At 46.7% G+C, this 22,731-nt stretch overlaps 1 protein-coding gene across 1 annotated transcript in view; it reads right to left on the reverse strand.

Annotated features, from left to right (window-relative positions):
* The window catches only part of LOC126470909 (Golgi-associated plant pathogenesis-related protein 1-like), a 140,755-nt gene that overhangs the window by 107,304 nt on the left and 10,720 nt on the right, over positions 1 to 22,731 (reverse strand). Inside the window, exon 2 of the mRNA XM_050098939.1 lies at positions 22,481 to 22,636. Coding sequence (XP_049954896.1) covers positions 22,481 to 22,636 — 156 coding nt within the window. The remainder of the gene's footprint in view (positions 1 to 22,480; positions 22,637 to 22,731) is intronic.

Genomic DNA, 22,731 nt, shown 5'->3' on the forward strand with positions numbered 1-22,731 from the left:
AGAGAGGTGACGTACATGTAGGCCCAACAGCGCCCTCCTTTATGAGACCAGACACGTCAGTGTAATCCAACGCTCAGTCGGGCCGGAGCCGTCATACGAAGTGGAAACGTGTAACTAAGTGCCACTATGCCTCCTCGACATCGCAGGATGGAATATCAGCGTGTGAGTGCTTTCGAACGTGGAAGAATGATCGGTCTTCAGGAGGCGGGTCTGTCGTTGCGTGACAATACGGCTCGTACAGGGCACGCTGCTTCAACAGTGGGTCGTATGTGGAACCATTGGCGAGAAGAGGGCCGTACACGGCACTGAAAGGGTATTGGACGACACAGTGTGACCACAGCGCGAGACGGCCGCCATCTTGACCGCTTCGCCGTAACGGACAGAACAGCTTCGTCCACAGTGTTGGTGCAACGTTGGAGTGCTGCAACGGATGTGAACATGTCTGCGTCGACGGTTCGATGCCGTCTTCTGTGGGCTGGACTGGTAACACACATGTTATTGCGTCGCCTTCCAATCACCAGAACCCACCAACGCCGCAGACAGCAATGGGCACGCGAACGCCGACCCTGGCGTGCTGAGTGGCCAAATGTGTTTTCGGACGAGTCCCACTTCAGCTTGTTCTACAGTGATGGTCGTATACGCTTTTGACGCCGCCGTGGTGAACGCTTACAGACAGACTGTATTATTGAGAGGCATAGCGGACAAACATCAGGTTTGGGGAGCCATTGCCTATAACACGCGTTTTCGCCACCTATGTCTCGAGGAAGATCTGAACAGCTACGGCTACATCAGAACGGTTTTACAGCACGATGCACTGCCTCTCCTGCAGGCCGTCTGTCATACCACGTTTCAGCAGGACAATGTTCGGCCGCATGTGACGCGGATTGTGCAAGCCTTCTTCGAAGAACGACGGAAACCACTAGTTTCCTGGCATGCCCGTACGCCTGATATTTCACCCATCGGACATGTTTGGGATACGTTCGGTCGGCAACTTGTTAGTTCAGGTCCTGCTGCAGTCATTGTTGAAGCTTTGTGGACTCGCCTACAAACCGCGTGCCGGGGTATTCCCCAGCAGCGCATTCAGGCTTCTTTTGACATCTCAGCTAAACGGCCTCAAGGGGTGGCATTAAGGGTGTCAATGAAAACACGCCGGCCGGGGTGGCCGAGCGGTTTTTGGCGCTTCAATCCGGAACCGCGCGACCGCTACGGTCGCAGGTTCGAATCCTGCCTCGGGCATGGATGTGTGTGATGTCCTTAGGTTAGTTAGGTTCAAGTTGTTCTAAGTTCTAGGGGACTGATGACCTCAGAAGTTAAGTCCCATAGTGCTCAGAGCCATTTGAACCATTTGAATGAAACCACCCCTTTCCCTGCAGCGTTGATTCCCAATTATTTTGCGAAGAATAACGACAAGTCGCAGTGTGATGAGCAACAGGAAGTTGCTCTTGAAGTTCTTTGACACCCGTAAGACCCTCGGACATTTCAACCCTGCTGTAAGGACCTTGTTGTGCTGCATTCCCATTAAACGTAATCACATCCCTTTCGAATCCAGCGCGACCTCAGTTTTTGCTCTAGCGTACAGACTGGAGCCACTAGGAACCTTTGAAAACTATTAGAAGAAATTTGAACGTAATCCGAAGCGGTAAAGGGTAACTATGCCTGTTTTCCGCTTCCTGTGGCTTGATCACGGGGGACTCCAACATTAACAGGTTAACACGTGCGTCAATACAACGGCAAAGGGTCGCTTTCAGACCCTCCCAGTTGGGCAACACTCTCGGTGCCACCGACGCAACTTTATTGAGCACGTTACAAATATACCTATCAGGAACTTCTACACGAATTCAGCCTAGCGGCTGCTCTAGCACCTGAGGGTTAAGCAACCCCTTCGACGCCCTTGGGTTGCTATTTGCCAACCTTCAGACGCTTGAGCAGCCGCCAGGTTAAATTAGTGTCGAAGTTTCTGACAGGCATACTTGTAACGTGCACAATAAGGTTGAGTGCATGGCACCGAGGCTGTTGTCGAACTGGGTTGGGGGTCTTAGAAGGATCCTTTGCAGTTTAATTCACGCAGATGTTAATATTGCATTCTCACGTGTTTCGCCGAGCCCGAGGGTGACGTCGCATGGTGTCGCGTCTCTGCGCCATTACAGAGGAAGATTGTCGGCACATTTGAGCCAAATTTCAGACTTATACGTCGTAACGGTAGACAATTACAGGGTTTCGAAAACGTGATTCTTTAATTTTGTTTCTCAGGATAGTTTGTGAGCACCGGAAAGCTACCGCCGGCAACGCCTCCAATGGCTCTGAGCGCTATGGGACTTAACTTCTGAGGTCATCAGTCCCCTAGAACTTAGAACTACTTAAACCTAACTAACCTAAGGACATCACACACATCCATGCCCGAGGCAGGATTCGAACCAGCGACCATAGCGGTCGCTCGGCTCCAGACTGTGGCGCCTAGAACCGCACGGCCACTACAGCCGGCAGCAACGCCTCACAACACAGCTCTTGCATACGGAGGCGTCGCTGGAGCCTGGTCGGCGCCAGAGTGACATTCTGAGGAATGGCAAGGGAAGAATAGCTTAAGGCAGAAAAGAAGAGCCTCATTTCCTATTGCTCTGGTTAGCGCTTAACCAAGCAAGCACATCACACTGGCTGTATTACGAAAACAACTCGTATGTTTGTAACTGATTTGTTCCCAGGCAGACAAAACGGGAAGGCGTGTCTCGCCGTAGCATCTCGTGCCAGTGAGACGCCTCTTCGCCACACATGCCACGAAAGTCGCAGCAATTCTAAAGGGTCAACCCCTTTAGCCTTGGAGCCGTAACCATACTTTTGTGAAGAGGTGACAAAATGAAGTCCACGACTGTTTTCGGCTGGACTGAAAAGAAGGAAAACATTCTCCGCCGTCGTGCCGTACTCATACCAAATTTTAACCAGAGAGCGAAAAATATTTACCTTACGAGTGATTACAATTGCTCAACCATTGTTTCACAAAGTGGTACTTAAACTGCACAGAAACTGGTGTGTTGTGAGGGGTTACTCATCGATATTGTGCAATTCCTTATCTCATATCTGACGACTATTCTCATCCTTTGACTACGCAAGAAAAATAATATGAAACCAGTTGGTCAGCTAATTGACAGACTCTAATTGACTGACTCGTTTCAACCGGACTCTGAGAAACGTCAAATTATTAGAATGAGTAACACGGGTACAGCACACCGACAGAGCTTGCAGACAGTTGCTTCTTGTGCAGAGGACTGAAAACGAGAGGCGACGAGATGGATTCAGGACAACAGTGCGCCAAGACGAGTAGGCGTGGAATCACGGTGTGGCGAGGCACTGAATATGGCAACACGACTGATTTGGTAATTGTTGAATGGAGGCTAAATAACCACCAATATGTGGTGAGAAAGATAAATCCTAGTTGTCATATTCTTCAGGACCAGAGTAGTAGATGGCCTATTCTGACAGGATAATGCAAGATCTCGCATTTGAATTGGATGCTAGGCAGGCATGTCTGGTCACCTAATTTGTCACCCAAAGAGCATGCCTTGGTTAGAATTGTAAGACGTATGTTTCCATACCAGTCTCCAGCCTGCAAGATTCAAGGGCTGACACAACATGTGTTACAGACATGGCAAAAAATTCCTCAAGATCACATGCAGACGCTGTTTGCTTACACACCACAGCGAATACAAGAGTGTTTCCGTACCAATGGATCTCACACGTCATGATGATACTGATGACAGACATCTGTTCTGAATGTAAAAAACGATTGATCGTCGTGTGATGAACATCTCCACAAAATTTCATAAATATCGAAATGGTGCTTAATGATGTCATACTTAGTATTTCCGTCAGTGTCAAACACACACACACACACACACACACACACACACACACACACACACAGAAGATAAGGTCGAATGTGATAGTAACGTGGTACACACGATCGACAAGTATATAAGTGAGTAGAGTTGCAATTCTCTATGACTTGTTTAGTGCATTAGCGTTGTTTCGCGTCTAGTTTTGTTATCAAGCTTGGTAGGATATCGAGTCATCACTGTGAAAGACATGGAGATGCGATGTATTCATGTGATAAATTCTTATCAGCAGCTTACTAATTTTGAAAGAGGCCTCATTGTGGGTTTTCATTTGGTCGAATCATGCAATATCGAGATTTGGGGGGGGCACTCAGATATTACAGTGCCCAGATGTTTATCTACGGGGGAATGTGACAGCTGCTGCGCTAGTATTAGTCTTGGTCGCAGAAAAGGGAAATGTTGTTAAAATTAAGTAAAGGCGTGGTTGGGCGATGAAGTCTGGGGCCGCTGGCAGTGTGTAGTAATAGTCGGCAGCCAGTAGGCCAGGGAGAGTAAACATGGCGCGGAGCTGCGACAGCGTTATTGCACGCACGATTTGTTTTGAGTGGTGCAACAACAAGGCAGGAAACCGAATTGCGATGTATGAGGCGGGGGCACTAGGCCAGAGCCGGGAGGGCGATGTGTAAATGGCTGACGTAAGGGAATTTACCCCTGCCATAGTTTCTGCCTCTCTCTGACACTATGTCAAAAGCGAGGGGAAAAGCAATATAAATAGATGGGAAATTTTAGCTCTGTAGCAGATCGCACCTGTGCTCGTTTACGCTTATAGGGGCCAGTCTGGCAGCGATGTTGTAAATATTCTGTGTAACCTGTTCTTTATTTCTATATACTTGTTCAGGCTGTATTTTCCCTCCGGGGACACAACACCGGGGCGGGACGGAACGGCAGCCGGTACTTGGAGATTGCACGGTCTGCCTGAAGGAGGGCAGTGACAGCAGTCAGCAGCGGGTCCAGGATGGGCCACGTTCGCTTCCCACCTGGCGTACCGGGGTCTGGGAGAGGCGTGGGCTGCAGGAGGCGCGGCAGCGCCAGAGTCGACGGCAGCTGTTGCCATCCGGCAAGCACCACTAATGGCAACTTGCGGAACCTCATCCAGGAGGACACAGGTTCGAGTCCGGTCCTGTCCTGGGAGCAGCAGCGGCCCGAGGGCCACAGGTGACCAGTACAACCATCTTCGTCCCATGGTCGGACAAAGGAGGCCAAATGGGGCGGAGGGCAGTGGGGACCAGGGACTGTAACAGTCTCCTGAATTGCAGGCAGCTACGCGACGCAAGACGCGACTCATCGGTGGCGGCGACCGGGGCGAGTGTGGATGACTTCCAGCTGAGCGGCCTTGTTGACAACAGCAGCAGCATCGGCATACCAGGAGTTGCTGAGCTGGCTGGTCTCGCGGGGCAACGCAGCGGGCGGCACGCCGGCACTACACTGCACCCAGCAAAGTACTGTAAACGGTGTGAATAAAGCAATGCTTCCGAATACCGCTGTATAGCTCTGCACTGTCCCTTGACGCTATTGAACTCGCTTGGCCTCCTGACGAAAAGCGGCGCGTTGGGTCCCGGCTTCAGCTCGTCCTCTGGAGTCCCCGGTTCGACCATCGTCGCCCCGCATCACAGCAGACACACTCTTCGTCGAGGTTCCGGCCTACCATGTCTTACCACCACTAACGTCAGCGCCTGCCATTCGAGAACAAGTTCAAATGGCTCTGAGCACTATGGGACTTAACTTCTGAGGTCATCAGTCCCCTAGATCTTAGAACTACTTAAACCTAACTAACGTAAGGACATCACACACACCCATGTCCGAGACAGGATTCGAACCTGCAACCGTAGCGGTCGCGCGGTTCCAGACTGTAGCGCCTAGAACCGCTCGGCCACTGCGGCCGGCCGAGAGCAAGTAATGGGCTTTATGCAAGATACTGGGCCATCCCACATCATTTGTTGGAGACTAGCAGCAGATGTACTAGCGAAATACACTGTAGAAATAACACCACTGGTCAGAATGACGTTATATTGCAACGGAATATTGCCCCCAGGGGCTCAGCATTCATTTGCCAGGTACGGACTTGATGACCGCGGGGTTCCTGAGCTGGGGATTGCTAAGCACCGCCAGTCCCCTGTCACTGTAAGCCCTGGGCATGCTTGAGCGACAACCATTCGGCGCGGCGGTGGGACATTGTGTGTCTCAGGGAATGGGGATCTCGGCTTGACCGCCCGGATCACGAGAATGAAATAAACCTCTATAAAAAAACCTCAATCTCAAAGTGTGCTGCGCGCTGATGAGATGCATGGCTGTTCAGGTGGAAGAGTCGATAGCGGGCAACCTCTAGGGAACCTGCCGCACCTCAGTTGTATAAGGGCTTACCTAAACACATGGGGCTTTGTCTAGGTGAACTTCTAGTTCCCCAGCTGCTCGTGGGACCGAGATGGATCCTCTGAAATCTTCTTTGCCTCCTCCCAGCGGAAAGGGTGGGTGGCTGATAGTTCCAACACCCAATCCAACAAGAGGGCATGTGTAGCCAGTCCTCCTGACTCAGGAGCGGAATCTGAGAGTATCATGACTAGTAACAGAACACATGCTGGCAGTCAGAATGTGTTTTTAATAGTTAAAAGGAAAGTTTCGAGAAAGTTTACCCTTTCTACATTCAAAAAGGGCTCGAGGACATTGCTGGCAGTTTGAAATCTGTTAAGTGATCGCGTAATGGGGCGCTGTTGGTGGAAACCGCTAGTTCCCAGCGAGATAAGAATCTCCAGAATGAACACTCCCTTGGGGAATACGCCATCGAAACTGAGCTGCACACCACCTTGAATTACAGCAAAGGCGTTGTGACGTGCAGGGTTCCGGTGGACATTCCCAAGGAGGAACTGAAAGATGAATGGACTCCAGCAGGAATAGCTGACGTGCAAAATATCATGAAGAGGGTGGATGGGGTTCTTGTTAAGTCCGACTCCTTTATCCTGACGTGTAATAGCATGAAACTCCCTCAGCATGTTAAGGCAGGTTTCCTTCGCTTAAGTGTGCGGCCTTATGTACCCAACCCAATGCGGTGTTTCAAATGCCAGCGCTTTGGGCATACTACTCTTGGGTGTCATGGAGAAGCTACTTGTAGCAAGTGTGGTCAGGCCGCTCATGAAGGAATCCATTGTTTGTCTCCATTGAAGTGTGTGAATTGCTCAGGTCCTCACCCCATCTGGAGTCGGGACTTCAGCGTGTATCTGGAAGAACGGAAGATATAGTAGTTTAAAACTATTAAGCAAATCCCCTACACTGAAGCAAAAAAGCTCTATAAAGTCATGCTGCCCCCGGTTTTTGGTACCTCCTTCACTTCAGTTGTTAAACAGCCCACACGGAAAGCAGACGCTGCTACTCTATCGGAAGCTGCTAGTGTCGGCGCTAACACCTGCCATGTGTCCATGCACTTGGGCTACTGGCGTGCATCCATGCACTTGTGCTGCTGCAGTCGTTTCAATGCCTGTCCCTCCCCAGAGACCTTCAGAGAAAGCTGTGGTTGCTGACATCGTAGAGCTCCCTGCCCCGCCAAGGGTTCCGTCTGATACACTGTCTAAAGTTGCCACATCTGCAACCACGATTGTGGCTGACAAGTCTGTCCAGGGAAAAAAATCTAGGGCGAAACGTCAACCACCGGTGAAATCGAGCAGAAAACAACCTGACGATGTCGACATCGACCTCTCTGACGTCTCTGTCGTTTCTCCTTTGGAGGCTATGGAGCTTGATGTCGGATTGGGGCAACCATCTCGCTCCAAAACTGAGCTTCCACCCATTGTGGGATCCCCTCCCCATCAGAAAGTCAGGATGGAAGTACTATCCCCCTGACAGATGGCTCCCATTATACATGAACAGATTCAGGACGCACATGGAGGAACTGAAACTCCTAGTGCAGCAACGCCCTCTGTGCTTGTGTTTGCAGGAAACACATTTCAAAGCATCTGATGCCCCTACACTACAGGGCTATACCCTGTATCGTAAGGATGACCTGACTGGGGAAAGAGCCAAAGGAGAGGTTGCTGTGTTTGTCAATAATGGGCACCACTCCTCTGCTCTTCCCCTGGATACCTACCAGCAACTAGTTGCAGTTGAAACTTCTGAACGTCAGAGATTTACAGTTTGTTCTCTTTATTTACCTCCACTTTCTCAATGCAGGATCACGCTCTGCTTGTGAAGCTGTATTACAAGAATGATGACTGTGCATAGGTCGCTCAGCAGAAGTTCCGGAAACTGAAGTATTTGAAAAAAGGCGTTGGTCCGATGACTGCAGTGGGTCTGGAGAAAATGATTCGGAAATTCGAGAAGGCGGGTTCTTTTTGGTTACAACCTGGTACACGGAGGAAACGAACTGATTCGACGTCATTGGAAGCAGTGGCCACAGGAATGCAGGAGGAGACGAGAGGTGGTGTGCAAACGTGTAGTGCACGGAGAATTGCCCGAACAGTGGACACACCCGTGAGCACGTGCATAAAATCCTACGAAACATCCTTCTTTGCTATCCATTCAAAACTACCCACGTGTTCGAGTTGCTTCCTGTTGACCTGTCAAAAAAAAAAGTTCAAATTTGTGTGAAATCTTATAGGACTTAACTGCTAAGGTCATCAGTCCCTAAGCTTACACACTACTTAACCTAAATTATCCGAAGGACAAACACACACACCCATGCCCGAGGGAGGACTCGAACATCCGCCGGGATCAGCCTTACAGTCAATGACTGTAGCACCTCAGACCGCTCGGCTAATCCCGCGCTTGACCTGTCAGCAAGAGAGACCTTTGCTTTAGAATTTCTTGCTCGCAAGGAAGTGGACAATGTTTGGTCATGGAAGATTTTGTGGACAGGCGAAACCCACTTCCATCTGACGGGATACAACAATACACAGAATTGTCGAATATGGCCTACGGAAAATGTACACGCCAATCAACCAGTACCTCTCCATCCTGAAAAGGTCACTGTGTGGTGCGTGTTTACGGCATCATTTATCATAGGGCCATATTTTTTCGAAGAGACAGGTGCTTCCGGTCCTGTTATCTGTATCGTCACTGGTAAGCTCTATGAGTGTCTTTTGCGCAACCACGTCATTCCAGCTCTCCAACAGCGCGGATGTGTGGATAGGGATGTTGATAGCGCACCTCTGCACATTGTAAATCCAGTTAAGCAACTGCTGAGGAATTTCAAAAATGCTACAATTATCAGCCGCCATTTCCCTACAGCCTGGCCGTCCCGATCGTCTGATCTCAATCCGTGTGACTTCTGGCTGTGGGGCTATCTGAAAGATGTGTTCGGTGTTCCAACTGCAAACTTAGCTGCATTGAAGGCACTCATTGCGCGACACATTCTGAACGTGAACCCGGAAACACTTAGATCAGTTGTGTAACACGCTGTTTCTCGATTTCGACTTGTTCAGAAAACGGTGGACAGCATATTGAACATGTTTTGCGCCAGTCATACGGAAATTAATACTCCAATTTGATTTTGATTGATGCTTTTTATGCGGTTTTTGGCCTCAAGACAATTAAAAACAGATGTGATTGATGCTTTTTATGCGGTTTTTCGCATCAGGAAATTAAAAACCGATGTGAGTGACGGTTTTTATGCGATTTTTAGTCTCATGGCAATTAAAAACCGATTTTTGCCATCGGATGTGATTCGACCTTGCCGTGGTGGATGGGCTTACGTAACTAACAGTATCACAAAAATGGTTCAAATGGCTCTGAGCACTATGGGACTCAACATCTGAGGTCATCAGTCCCCTAGAACTTAGAACTACTTAAACCTAACTAACCTAAGGACATCACACACATCCATGCCCGACGCAGGATTCGAACCTGCGACCGTAGCAGTCACGCGGTTCCGGACTGAAGTGCCTAGAACCGCACGGCCACCGCGGCCGGCTAAAAGTATCACACCTTTACACCTTTGCACACTGAATAGTACAGTTTGTTTAATGTCAAACGTACGCCTCAGTCATAGTTATATGATTCATTTGTCATTTGTAGTCGACCACTATTAAATTATCATGCTTACAGCGCCACCTATTGCTACATTTTGTAACTATTTATTTTTCTTCTGCCATACGTCTTCCCCCTTCTCCGATTAATGACGACTGTATGACTGTTTGAGCACTATGGGACTCAACTGCTGAGGTCATTAGTCCCCTAGAACTTAGAACTAGTTAAACCTAACTAACCTAAGGACATCACAAACATCCATGCCCGAGGCAGGATTCGAACCTGCGACCGTAGCGGTCTTGCGGTTCCAGACTGCAGCGCCTTTAACCGCACGGCCACTTCGGCCGGCTCTCCGATTAATATTCCGCTGCAATTTGACCAGTGGTGTTATTTCTACAGCGGTTTGAAAGTTTAATTATAATCACCTCATACTGTGGCATGTATAAATTGGAGTGGTGGCGTGACTGGGAAGCATGGCCTGCTGATGAATGCATCACATTGTGTTCAGCGATGAAGCACGGTTCGACACTTAACAGATGACCAGGGCACTGAGAGCACAACGATACGTCATGTACATCCTGCTGCCTAATGTGTTATATCTAATGTGACAGTATTTTGGTGTCATTTTTACACAGGACAATGGTCTCCCCCACTGGACGTATGTCCCTACGATCTGTCTGCGTGATGTTGAGGTATTCCTGTGGCCAGAAAACCGCAGATCTATCCTCAATAGAACATGCGTGGACCAGCTTGGATGTCAACTGCCTCCCAGTGCCAGTATCCAGTATATGAACGACCAGTTACAACAGTTGTGGACCATCTTGCCTCAGGAGAGGATACAACTACCTCACGACACCCTTCCCAACTGAATCAGTGATTGCATCCAAACCAAATGGCGTACAACGACATACTGATAAGTGTGCTCTTAGTGCCAAGTGCTTCGTGAAATTTAACTCAGGTCTGTAACCACTGAATTAACATCACATACCATCTCAATTCTTAAAGTTTCGATTCGTTTTCTGCTCTCCTTCTGGGTGCTACACTTTTTTCGTTATGCAGTGGATAACGTCGGAGGCTGTAACATAGGCCCGGCCAAACAGCATTCCGCAAAGTGCTCCTACGTGATGCTGCCTAGCGCTCCAAGTGTACCGGCGAGTGGGGCTGAGGAATGAGGTGGGAGAGGACAATGACGGCGGCAGCTGATCGCTGCCAGAGCTGGACAGTCGCCTTCTCAGGCACCAAGCAGTTTGCCGACAGTATTATTTGCATCAGATTAGATTTACGTTCTGTATGAGTAGTACTACGCATCTACGCAGTTGTCAAAAACAGATAAAGTGCAGAAGGCACTCATTGATTGCCGAATGGGAACTGCCCTACTTTTCGTATCGTTTAATGGCCAAGCAAACGGTTTAATATGCCATCTCAGTATTATGAGCTGGAAAAATATTTATTGGAACGTCATTGCAGCAAACACAACGAACGACGATGAATGCTGGCTAAACTGATGGCGGCTCTTTTATTGTTGTTATCACAAATTATGTCAATTATTTAAATGTCCTAATGCAAGGGAGAATCATTTGGTAACGGATGGGGCAGACAAGGTTGATGCTGTCAAACAAAAATTAGTCCTGTGGAAAAATCAACTTTAAGTTCATCACATGAAACACGAAACTTTTCTATAGGTCAAATCAGTCATTTCTGGACCACACGTGACTCAATATGTTTCACTAATTGAAACATTTCGTCATGAGTTGTCAAAGAAATTGCAACACATTGCCCAACTGAAGATGGATTTCGATTTATGTGTAAGACCATTTTCGCTTTTCATTACTTCTGACTTGAGGTGATACATGTACAGTGGAGCACCCAGCTCAACGACCTGCTCGTCCAGTCCAGGAATTTACAAGACCTTTATAAAATGTTATCCCAAGTGCACCACCCTTGACTGCACAGACAAGCCGTAAATATTATTTCAATGCATGGTTCAACAATGTGTATCAATGTTTTTTCTTCTCTTCTGAAACTGACGAGGTGCTGCCAACATTCAGGTTTAACCGATTATTATCTACATAACTCCATGTGTTTGACTTATCACGAACCATAGTTCCAGAATTATTACAGATTCTAAAATCAAAATATGTATAAGTTTATAAACATCACAAATTAATTTTAAACGCCTGTGTGTAATGATTCTTGTAGGTCTGTTCATCGTATTAGCATTATATAATGTATTTATTTAATCGAGTAATAAAAACAATAGCTTTGGCAGAAAAATCAAATATTGAGAACAGACAACTTCCTTTTTTTTCCTTTATTGAGTTTCGATTTCCCCTGAAGGGGGTGGGCTGGCAGCGGCTTAGTGCGCCGCTCTTCAGCCTACAGAATTTTTAAAACATAAGAAGAAGATAATAAACAATAAAAGCAGGCGATAAAAACGGTGACGTAAATTGTAAAATGGTGGAAAATTGTGGAAGTTAAAACATAAAACAAAGGGTTGGCGATGCTAATAAAATACACAGGAAGCAGGCAGGTAAAATAGTAGACAGATAATTAAAAAAAAGAAAACACGGCGACAATCTGGTTTCTGTTCGCAAGAGATATAAAAATCACACCCAACGACAGTATGATTTCCGTTCGCAACACTTCGGAAAAGACGCAAACACTTAACACTCACTTGAGACACTGCACTAAAAAGTTGGCACGAAGATGACACACCACAGCCAAGGGCAGATGGAGGGGACCTGGACAGATGAGGGGAAAAAAAGGGGAGGAGGAGAGGAAAAACGAAGTGTGGGTGGGGGGAGAGGGGAACCGACGGAGGGAGAGGACTGATAAGGGTGGGAGGGGGGGTTGCAGGGCAGACGCAAGAGGGAGTGGGGAAAGACTACAGACAATGTGATAAACACCAACTTATACAAGTATCTGCAGTGTTTGTCTCTTAGAAGTAACTGCATGTGTTGTAGCCGGCCGCTGTGGCCGAGTGGTTCTACGTGCTTCAGTCCAGAACTGCGCTGCTGCTACGGTCGCAGGTTCGAATCCTGCCTCAGGCATGGATGGGTGTGATGACCTTAGGTTAGTTAGGTTTAAGTAGTTCTAGGGGACTGATGACCTCAGATGTCCCATAGTGCTCAGAGCCATGTGAACCATTTTATCATACTTTTAGATTCTTAGGAATTGCACAGGGGACGTAAAAGGACGCAACTCCTAACGCATGCAAACGGAACGTCTGTAAGAATAACAGGAACAGCGGATAGTCGTATATATCTCGTACCAGAAAGAACGTTCGAGAAAAAATATTTGAGGACAAGGAATGTAACTGCAGGAAGGAATGTAATGCAAAAATTGAGACAAGTAAGAGGAATGAAATATTGGAAAATTTTTGGAAATTAGCGGACTACTCCAGACATAATGTGTATAGCTGGGGACTTGTTCAGTCAAACTCAGTACAAAGAAAACGCTTGAAGGATGGATCTCGCTCTCCAAAAGCAGTCACATGCAAATACTTTCTCAGGATAGGAAATAATAGTATACAGGTGTTCAAAAGATACTCCTTAGGAACACTGCAAATAAATGAAGGGAGGTTATGCACGTATGTAGGAAAGGAGGAAGTGTTTGCTGTGACTGATTCACAAGGATGGAAAACACTTAGAAATAAAATAGACGACAGTGGTGTTCAAGAACATATCAAGTTGTTTCTGTCTTAGCAGAGGCGTTATACCAGAAAGGATAATCCCAATCGACGATATCTCAGCCAAGATCTCACAGCGAGGAAAATGTATGAACTCTATAGTCAACGGTCTAGGAACACTGGCAAAGAACTGGTGAAAGCAAAATATTACTATCATGTTTTCAGTTCAAAATTTGATCTACACCTCAAGCCTCCATCCAAAGATACTTGTAAAACGTGCAATGAGCTCAGTTGAAGATTGCAGCTGAGGACGATGTACAAAAGAGACGTATGCTGCAAAACGAGAAGGACGAACAGCTAACACAGGCTGAAGAAGCAAGAGAGTCGATGAAACAAGATAGAAACGCGGTATCTAGTGACCACTACGTGTTTACATTTGATTTACAGAAGGCACTGTCCTTTCCAAAACTGCAGACTTCTGTTGCCTACTGTAAGAGAAATTTATATATGTATAAACTGGGATGCCAGTCTTTTAATGAGGGAAACGGATACATGTACATGTGGGATGAAACAAAAGGAGGTCGAGGTTCCCAACATGTTGTGAAATACCTTAAGGAATACACAAAGACGTACAAAGTAATAATGGCATATTCTGATTCATGTACAGGGCAGAACCTTAATTGCAATGTGTGTGTTTCATTGATGAAATTAGTGCAAGGCCCAGAAATGAAAGTGGAAGTAATAAACCTCAAATTTATTATGCTTGGCCATAGCTACCTGCCTAATGATGCAAACTTTGGTCTGATTGAATTAATCAGTCGCAAAAAACAATATATTTACTCAGCTGGCAATAGGATAAATATTATCCAAGGGTGAAAAAGAAAAAGTCTTTCATTGTTCGCATAATGAAGAACGCCGACTTTTTGTCAACGAAGGAGCTACTAGACTGCATAGTGATTAGGAAAAGGGCTGCTGATGGGCATCCGTTAAATTGGATGCAAATCAGATGGATGCAATTTGGACGGGTAGTGCCATTTTCCATGAGGTTTAAATCAAGTTTCCGTCCAGGTGAAAAATTTCATGAGGTGGATTTTTATAAGCACACGTTAGGCAGACCTCTTGAGAGCCTTGCCACAGTGACACAAGGGAGACTTTACAATACCAGGCGGACTACTGACAAGAAGAAGGATATGCTTGGTCTTCTAAAATTTATTCCTCCTGTGTACCATGCCTACTTCAAGTAATTGCCTACGAAGGCGTGACCTCAGATGTTAAGTACCATAGTTCTCAGAGCCATTTGAACCATTTTTGAACACTTCTTAATGAATGCTCCTCTTACTCAAAACTACCGTAGTTGGAGTTATGTCACTTGTGCTCTGAAGGCCTCAATTGTAGTTGGTGTCACGTCGAGTTTAGGCCTGTTCTGCACACTCACGCCACGCATACTCCGACAGCCAATGAGCGTTCAATAGTGTTTTGAGCGCTCTGCTCTGAATGACGCAGCTAATGCGAGCACTTAATGTGATAATAGCGAGTTGTTTAGTGAATTTCTATTTCATTTGTCGCGAGTTGTCATCGCTGATGGTGGTGGTAAGTGATAAATTCTCCATAAACAAGCGAGAAACATAATTTGCAGGATATACGCTTCCTGATAGCCGGTGTGGCCGAGCGGTTCTAAGCGCTTCAGTCCACGGTACGGTAGCTCAGCGTGTTCGGTCGGAGGGCTGCTCGCCCTCTGTAATAAAAAAAAACTGAGTACAGGAATCAGCGGTCAATTTGAACGGATGTCTTATGACGTCCGCCTAGATCAAACGCAACGAACAATACCGAACAAAATGCAAAAAAAGAAAAAAAAAACATCAGGAACTGCGGGACCGCAACGGTCGCAGGCTCGAATCCTGCCTCGGGCATGGATGTGTGTGTTGTCCTTAGGTTCGTTAGGTTTAAGTAGTTCTAAGTTCTAGGGGACTGATGACCTCAGATGTTAAGTCCCATAGTGCTCAGAGCCATTTGACCATTTTTTATACGCTTCCTTCAAGCGGAAAGCACGCGCATGCGCGTACTGCAACTGCAGACATTGAAGTTGTATACTGGTGAATCGCAATGCAGAGAAAATCGTTGCGAATAGTAGAAAGATCTGCAGAGAATCGACGTGTAATATAGCGACTGACAGTTGGTCTTCTCTATGAAGAAAGGTAATGTATTGATCAATCATTGGAAGAAGTAACAACTGTAAAATATCTGGAATTATATGTCCAGATTGACTGTATGTCGGATTACTGCATAAAACTAGTTATAGGAAATTTAGATACCAGGCTGAGACTGACTGAAAGAATTCAAAGAAAGTGAAATTCCCCCACAGAGGAAGTAGCTTGCATAACCGCTTTCTATCGATCCTTGAGTACTCTTTCTCAGTCTGAAATGCTTACCAGGAAGGATTATTAGAAGAGATAGAGAAATCAGAAGAATCACAGCTTGTTTTGTCGTGGGTCTGTATAATAAACGTGTGATATTTACAAAAATGCTCTTCAAAACCCAGTTGCAGATGCCTGAAGACAGACGCTGTACTTCACGGAGATGTTTAGTCATAACATTCGCAGAGCATCTGTTGCAAGATGGGCCAGCAAAAATTTCTTCCTCTGATGTACATCTCGCGAAGTAGCCACGACAGTTTAATAAAGGAAGTTGGAGCTCACACGGATACTTAATGACAATTGTTCTTCTCTCGCACTCCGCGCAAACGGTAACAGAAATGGGAGAAATAATAGTGGCACACGAGATATAGTATTCTTAAGAAGAATAGATGAAGATGTAGAGTAGGGTGCGTCAACTTCCTTGGATGGCTCCATCCACAGGCGTCTCACCTTCAGCATGCGCTGGATATAACAGAACGGTGTCTGGCCCAGTTTCCAACTACAACGAGAAACCTTCTGTACTGCGATGTAGAGCCTTCTAGAAATATTCATACAGTATACAAAATGAAGCAAATGAAAATTCATTTGTTCCGAGATTTAGCTTAAAACTAATTCCTTTTTATTTATCACCAGTCAGGTTAATGTTGAAATATATGGAGGACAAAAGTAGCCTGATATTACGGCGAGAGCAGAGTAGGGGATGCCGAATAAAGCAAAACTTTACAAATAACCATAGGTCGGAAATGCATCGTTGTGTAGTTACTCATGTAAATACACGGCCAGTCAGTGGTGTACTCGCGGAAGTTGTTCGGTACCGAACATGTTTTAGTTTGTCTAGAAGTGCTGTTTTGTCTGAATCAGCTGCTTCTGTGTTATACTGTGGTTATTGTGCTCTACTGCACTGACTGATATCGTGTTAGAATAAAAATTCATTCATACTTTCTGTACATTAGCAAAAACTAAAACATGTTGTCTTTAGATTTCATTATTGACAACATTACAGCTAACAGTACCACACGTTGACTATTTGACAGCAGTGGTGTTTCGATGGCACAGCTTATAATCTTGACAAGTTTATGGCAGTACGGTACTTATAGTGTAACTGATTTAATACTGAAGCTTTAAACAGCAAACATCACAGAAAATTCGCGTCTAATATAACCAGCCTGTGATAGGAATTTAAAGGAAGCCTAACTTCAACTGTCCTGCTGAAACTATTAGGGAAATGTCGAATATCATCCGACAAATAAGCTACTTCAAAATTATTGTTTTTTCTGGAGGCTGTATTGGAATATTCTTTACACTAAATAATACTATGGCAAGTTACCTGAAAGAATTATAAAATTCAGTGTCATAAGAAAATAAGTTCGTTGACTCTTTTATATTTTTCTACCCCTTACATTTTGTACTGTTAACCTTTTAGAAAGTTAAACTGACATGAAATTTGCATGTGTAAGAAGTAATTTTTCGTTCAAAAGCGTTTTAATTGGAACTTAAACTGTTATAAACATGAAACTGAAATAAATACAAGTTAAACATCTTAGTAATAAGTTTCAGCGTTGGGAATATATTGACTCAACTAAATAAATGTACACAATAAAGTCATTAAGTTAAAGCCGCGAACAGAATAGCCCTAAATGAAAATCGTGACTAAACTGTCTCAGAAAAAACTTCTTATTTCTCAAAATAAGTTTCATGGTTAGATTTTTGTTATCCTGTAAATCTCCAAGTCTATCACTTAATGTACACTCCTGGAAATTGAAATAAGAACACCGTGAATTCATTGTCCCAGGAAGGGGAAACTTTATTGACACATTCCTGGGGTCAGATACATCACATGATCACACTGACAGAACCACAGGCACATAGACACAGGCAACAGAGCATGCACAATGTCGGCACTAGTACAGTGTATATCCACCTTTCGCAGCAATGCAGGCTGCTATTCTCCCATGGAGACGATCGTAGAGCTGCTGGATGTAGTCCTGTGGAACGGCTTGCCATGCCATTTCCACCTGGCGCCTCAGTTGGATCAGCGTTCGTGCTGGACGTGCAGACCGCGTGAGACGACGCTTCATCCAGTCCCAAACATGCTCAATGGGGGACAGATCCCGAGATCTTGCTGGCCAGGGTAGTTGACTTACACCTTCTAGAGCACGTTGGGTGGCACGGGATACATGCGGACGTGCATTGTCCTGTTGGAACAGCAAGTTCCCTTGCCGGTCTAGGATTGGTAGAACGATGGGTTCGATGACGGTTTGGATGTACCGTGCACTATTCAGTGTCCCCTCGACGATCACCAGTGGTGTACGGCCAGTGTAGGAGATCGCTCCCCACACCATGATGCCGGGTGTTGGCCCTGTGTGCCTCGGTCGTATGCAGTCCTGATTGTGGCGCTCACCTGCACGGCGCCAAACATGCATACGACCATCATTGGCACCAAGGCAGAAGCGACTCTCATCGCTGAAGACAACACGTCTCCATTCGTCCCTCCATTCACGCCTGTCGCGACACCACTGGAGGCGGGCTGCACGATGTTGGGGCGTGAGCGGAAGACGGCCTAACGGTGTGCGGAACCGTAGCCCAGCTTCATGGAGACGGTTGCGAATGGTCCTCGCCGATACCCCAGGAGCAACAGTGTCCCTAATTTGCTGGGAAGTGGCGGTGCGGTCCCCTACGGCACTGCGTAGGATCCTACGGTCTTGGCGTGCATCCGTGCGTCGCTGCGGTCCGGTCCCAGGTCGACGGGCACGTGCACCTTCCGCCGACCACTGGCGACAACATCGATGTACTGTGGAGCCCTCACGCCCCACGTGTTGAGCAATTCGGCGGTACGTCCACCCGGCCTCCCGCATGCCCACTATACGCCCTCGCTCAAAGTCCGTCAACTGCACATACGGTTCACGTCCACGCTGTCGCGGCATGCTACCAGTGTTAAAGACTGCGATGGAGCTCCGTATGCCACGACAAACTGGCTGACACTGACGGCGGCGGTGCACAAATGCTGCGCAGCTAGCGCCATTCGACGGCCAACACCGCGGTTCCTGGTGTATCCGCTGTGCCGTGCGTGTGATCATTGCTTGTACAGCCCTCTCGCAGTGTCCGGAGCAAGTATGGTGGGTCTGACACACCGGTGTCAATGTGTTCTTTTTTCCATTTCCAGGAGTGTATTTCATGGAAATAAATAATTTTCAACCCTTTCCTTGATTGTCATTTCAAGAAGCCTGACTTTTTCTAATGCTTTCTCCTAGTTATTATCAGCCTATTCATGTGGTGAATTCTCCATTTTTATTTATTAAAGACAAAAAACAGCAAAATTTTAATTTTTATGTTATCTGTTTTCGATTAACCATGAAGGAATTATCCGAATAGGGCGGAAATCGGTAGATGTTTTGAACATGTACAGATAAATAAATGAGAACAATTTAACAAAAACTGGGTGATTTATTCAAGAGACAGAGCTTCCAGAGCTTCACAAACTGAGCAAGTCAACAACGCAGTGGTCCAACTCTGGTCCTCATGCAAGCAGTTATTCGGCTCGGCACTGCTTGATAGACTTGTTGGATGTCCTCCTGAGGAATTTCGTGCCAACTTCAGTTCAGTTGGCGCGTCAGATCGTCGAAATTCCGAGCTGATTGGAGAGCCCTGCCATAATGCTCCGAACGTTTTCAATTAGGGAGAGATCCTATGACCTTGCTAGCCTAGGTAGCGTTCGGCAAATAAGAAAAAAAGCAGTAAAAAGTCTCGCCGTATGCGGGCAGGCATTATCTTATTGGAATGTAAGTCCAGGATGGCTTGCCATGTAGGGCAATGACACGTGGCGTATAATATCGTCGACGATCCGCTGTGATGTAAGGGTGCTGCGGATGACAACCAGAGGAGTCCTGCTATGAAATGAAGTGGCAACCTGTATCATCAGTCCTGTCGGGCCGTATGGTGAGCGACGCTCACGTTTGTATCCCACTACTGTCTGGGCCTAAATCTGTCGGCCTTAGTCTTATTGCGCTTGGGAGTGAGGGAGCTCCTGTCGGCTTATCGTGAGTTTTAATCGGAACATTTCATGAGGACACTTTGAAATCATTCATAATGGAATGCGTTTCCCTTAGTCACCATTGTTCTTGTTTACTGTAATGTCACCGCGTGTTTATTTTTTAATTAATTTATTTTTACAATTTATTGGCTTTCTTCACTTGTCCATTCAGTCATCTCAATAGTGAAATGTCAATTATGAGGATAGGAACGTAAGGACAACACAACACCCTGTCCCCGAGCCATGAAAATCCCCGTTCCGGTCGGAAATCAACGAGGGTTTGCGATAACGGTCTCGGGAGGCCAAGTGCAATAGTGTCGCGGTCGATTAATATTTTAAGCGAAGTATGTTCGTTTACATGTGAACAGTGTACACGAATAATGATTTCGTGCGATACACGTTAAAGATGAAATCAACGTTAAAATACGTTGATACAACGGTGAAGTGTATATATGTCAGAAGATTTTTGGATTCTGACATGCACTGAAGCACCGTTACGCCACTTGTTGACTATACGACCGAAACTGCAATATTGCAGATAAATACACACATCAAAATGGTTCAAATGGCTCTGAGCACTATGGGACTTAACTTCTAAGGTCATCAGGCCCCTTGAACTTAGAAATAATTAAACCCAACTAACCTAAGGACATCACACTCATCCATGCCCGAGGCAAGATTCGAACCTGTGACCGTAGCGGTCGCGCTGTACCAGACTGTAGCGCCTAGAACAGCTCGGCCACCTCGGCCGGCAATACACACATCAAAAAAAGTTTTGCATCACCTCGGTTCCGAGAGTCCCGGAACCTGTACAGAAAATAGGAATAGAGATCACCATAAACATCATTTCCGCCCTTTTTATTGCTCATGAAAACCTCACACTGCATGTTGTACCACCATACAGCGAGATCTTTAGATGTGGTGGTCCAGATTGCTGTACACACCGCTACCTCTATTACCCAGTAGCACGTCCTCTTGCATTGATGCTTGCCTGTATTCGTCGTGGCATACTATCCACAAGTTCATCAAGGCACAGTTGGTCCATATTGTCCCACTCCTCAACAGCGATTCGGCGTAGATCCCTCAAAGTGGTTGGTGGGTCACGAGGTCAATAAACAGCCCTTTTCAATCTATTCCAGGAATGATCGATATGGTTCATATATGGAGAACATGGTGGTCACTCTAGTCGAGCCATGTCATTATGCTGAAAGAAGTCATTCACAAAATGTGCACGATGGGGGCGCGATTTGATGTCCATGAAGACGAATGACTCGCCAATATGCTGCCGATATGGTTGCACTATCGGTCGGAGGATGGCATTCACCTATCTTACAGTCGTTGCGGCACCTTCCATGACCACCAGCGGCGGACGTCAGCCCCACATAATGCTACCCCAAAACATCAGTGAACCTCCACACTGCTGCACTAGCTGGAAGAGTGTCTAAGGCGTTCAGCCTGACCGGGTTGCCTCCAAACACGTCTTCGACGATTGTCTGGTTGAAGGCGTATGCGACACTCACCGGTGAACAGAACGTTATGCCAATCCTGCCCGGTCCGTTCGGCACGTTGTTGGGCCCATCTGTACCGCGCTGCGTGGTGTCGTGGTTGCAAAGATTGACCTCGCCATGGACGTCAGGATTGAAGTTGCGCATCATGCAGCCTATTGCGCGCAGTTTGAGTCGTAACACCACGTCCTGCGGCTGCACGAAAAGCATTATTGAGCATGGTGGTATTGCTGTCAGAGTTCCTCCGAGCCATAATCCGTAGGTAGCGGTCATCCACTGCAGTAGTAGCCCTTGGGCGGCCTGTGCGAGGCATGTCATCGACAGTTCCTGTCTTTCTGTATCTCCTCCATGTCCGAACAACATCGCTTTGGTTCCCTCCGAGACGCTTGGACTCTTCCCTTGTTGAGAGCCCTTCCTGGCACAAAGTAACAATGTGGACGTGGTCGAACCGCAGTACTGACCGTCTAGGCACAGTTGAACTACAGACAACACGAGCCGTGTACCTCCTTCGTATTGGAATGACTGGAACTGATCGGCTGTCGGACCCCCTCCGTCTAATAGGCGCTGCTCGTGCATGGCTGTTTACATCTTTGGGCGGGTTTAGTGATATCTCTGAACAGTCAAAGGGACTGTGTCTGTAATACAACATCCACAGTCAACCTCTTTCTTCAGTTCTGGAAACCGGGGTCATGCGAAACTTTTTTTTGAGGTGTGTAGCTTATACACTCAAAAGCCACTATGATGGCTTTTACAAAACTTTTGAACCCGAAATACGAGAAATTAAGCTATGATTATCTGAAAAATTTTGTTCCATTAGATGTTCCCTACGCTGTTCTGGCCATATTGTCAGTTTGTTTTTCTCCACCGTGTATCTGGCTACGAGATATTATTCACAGGAGCGGTTACGTATTTGCCAGAACTGTAGGAAATTTACGACTGCACGAACTGTCTGAGCTAAGTTAAAGGCGACCAACAAAGGAAATGGTGGTGTGGTTCGATTGCGGCTGCGGCGATGCGGGCAGCGGGCAGCGGGCAGTGGGCGCAGGCGTAGTAGGCCGGCTCACCTGCGGGCAGAGCGCGAGTGGCCGAGCACTGTGGCGCTGGCGGTACACGTTGTGCCACAGCAAGCACTCGTTGATAAATTCGCTGTGCCGCCAGTCCGTCTCCAACTGCCCATTGTTCTCGTCGTTCACGATGCTCAGCGGCCGGTTGCTCAGGATCTGCAATCACAGTTCCAACATTTGGTTACAATAAGAAATAACATAGTTATCAGTGTTGAACAAATTACACATGCCAACAAAAAAATAGTTTGGAA

The sequence above is a fragment of the Schistocerca serialis genome, chromosome 3, assembly GCF_023864345.2.
Source record: "Schistocerca serialis cubense isolate TAMUIC-IGC-003099 chromosome 3, iqSchSeri2.2, whole genome shotgun sequence".
Classification (NCBI taxonomy): domain Eukaryota; kingdom Metazoa; phylum Arthropoda; class Insecta; order Orthoptera; family Acrididae; genus Schistocerca; species Schistocerca serialis.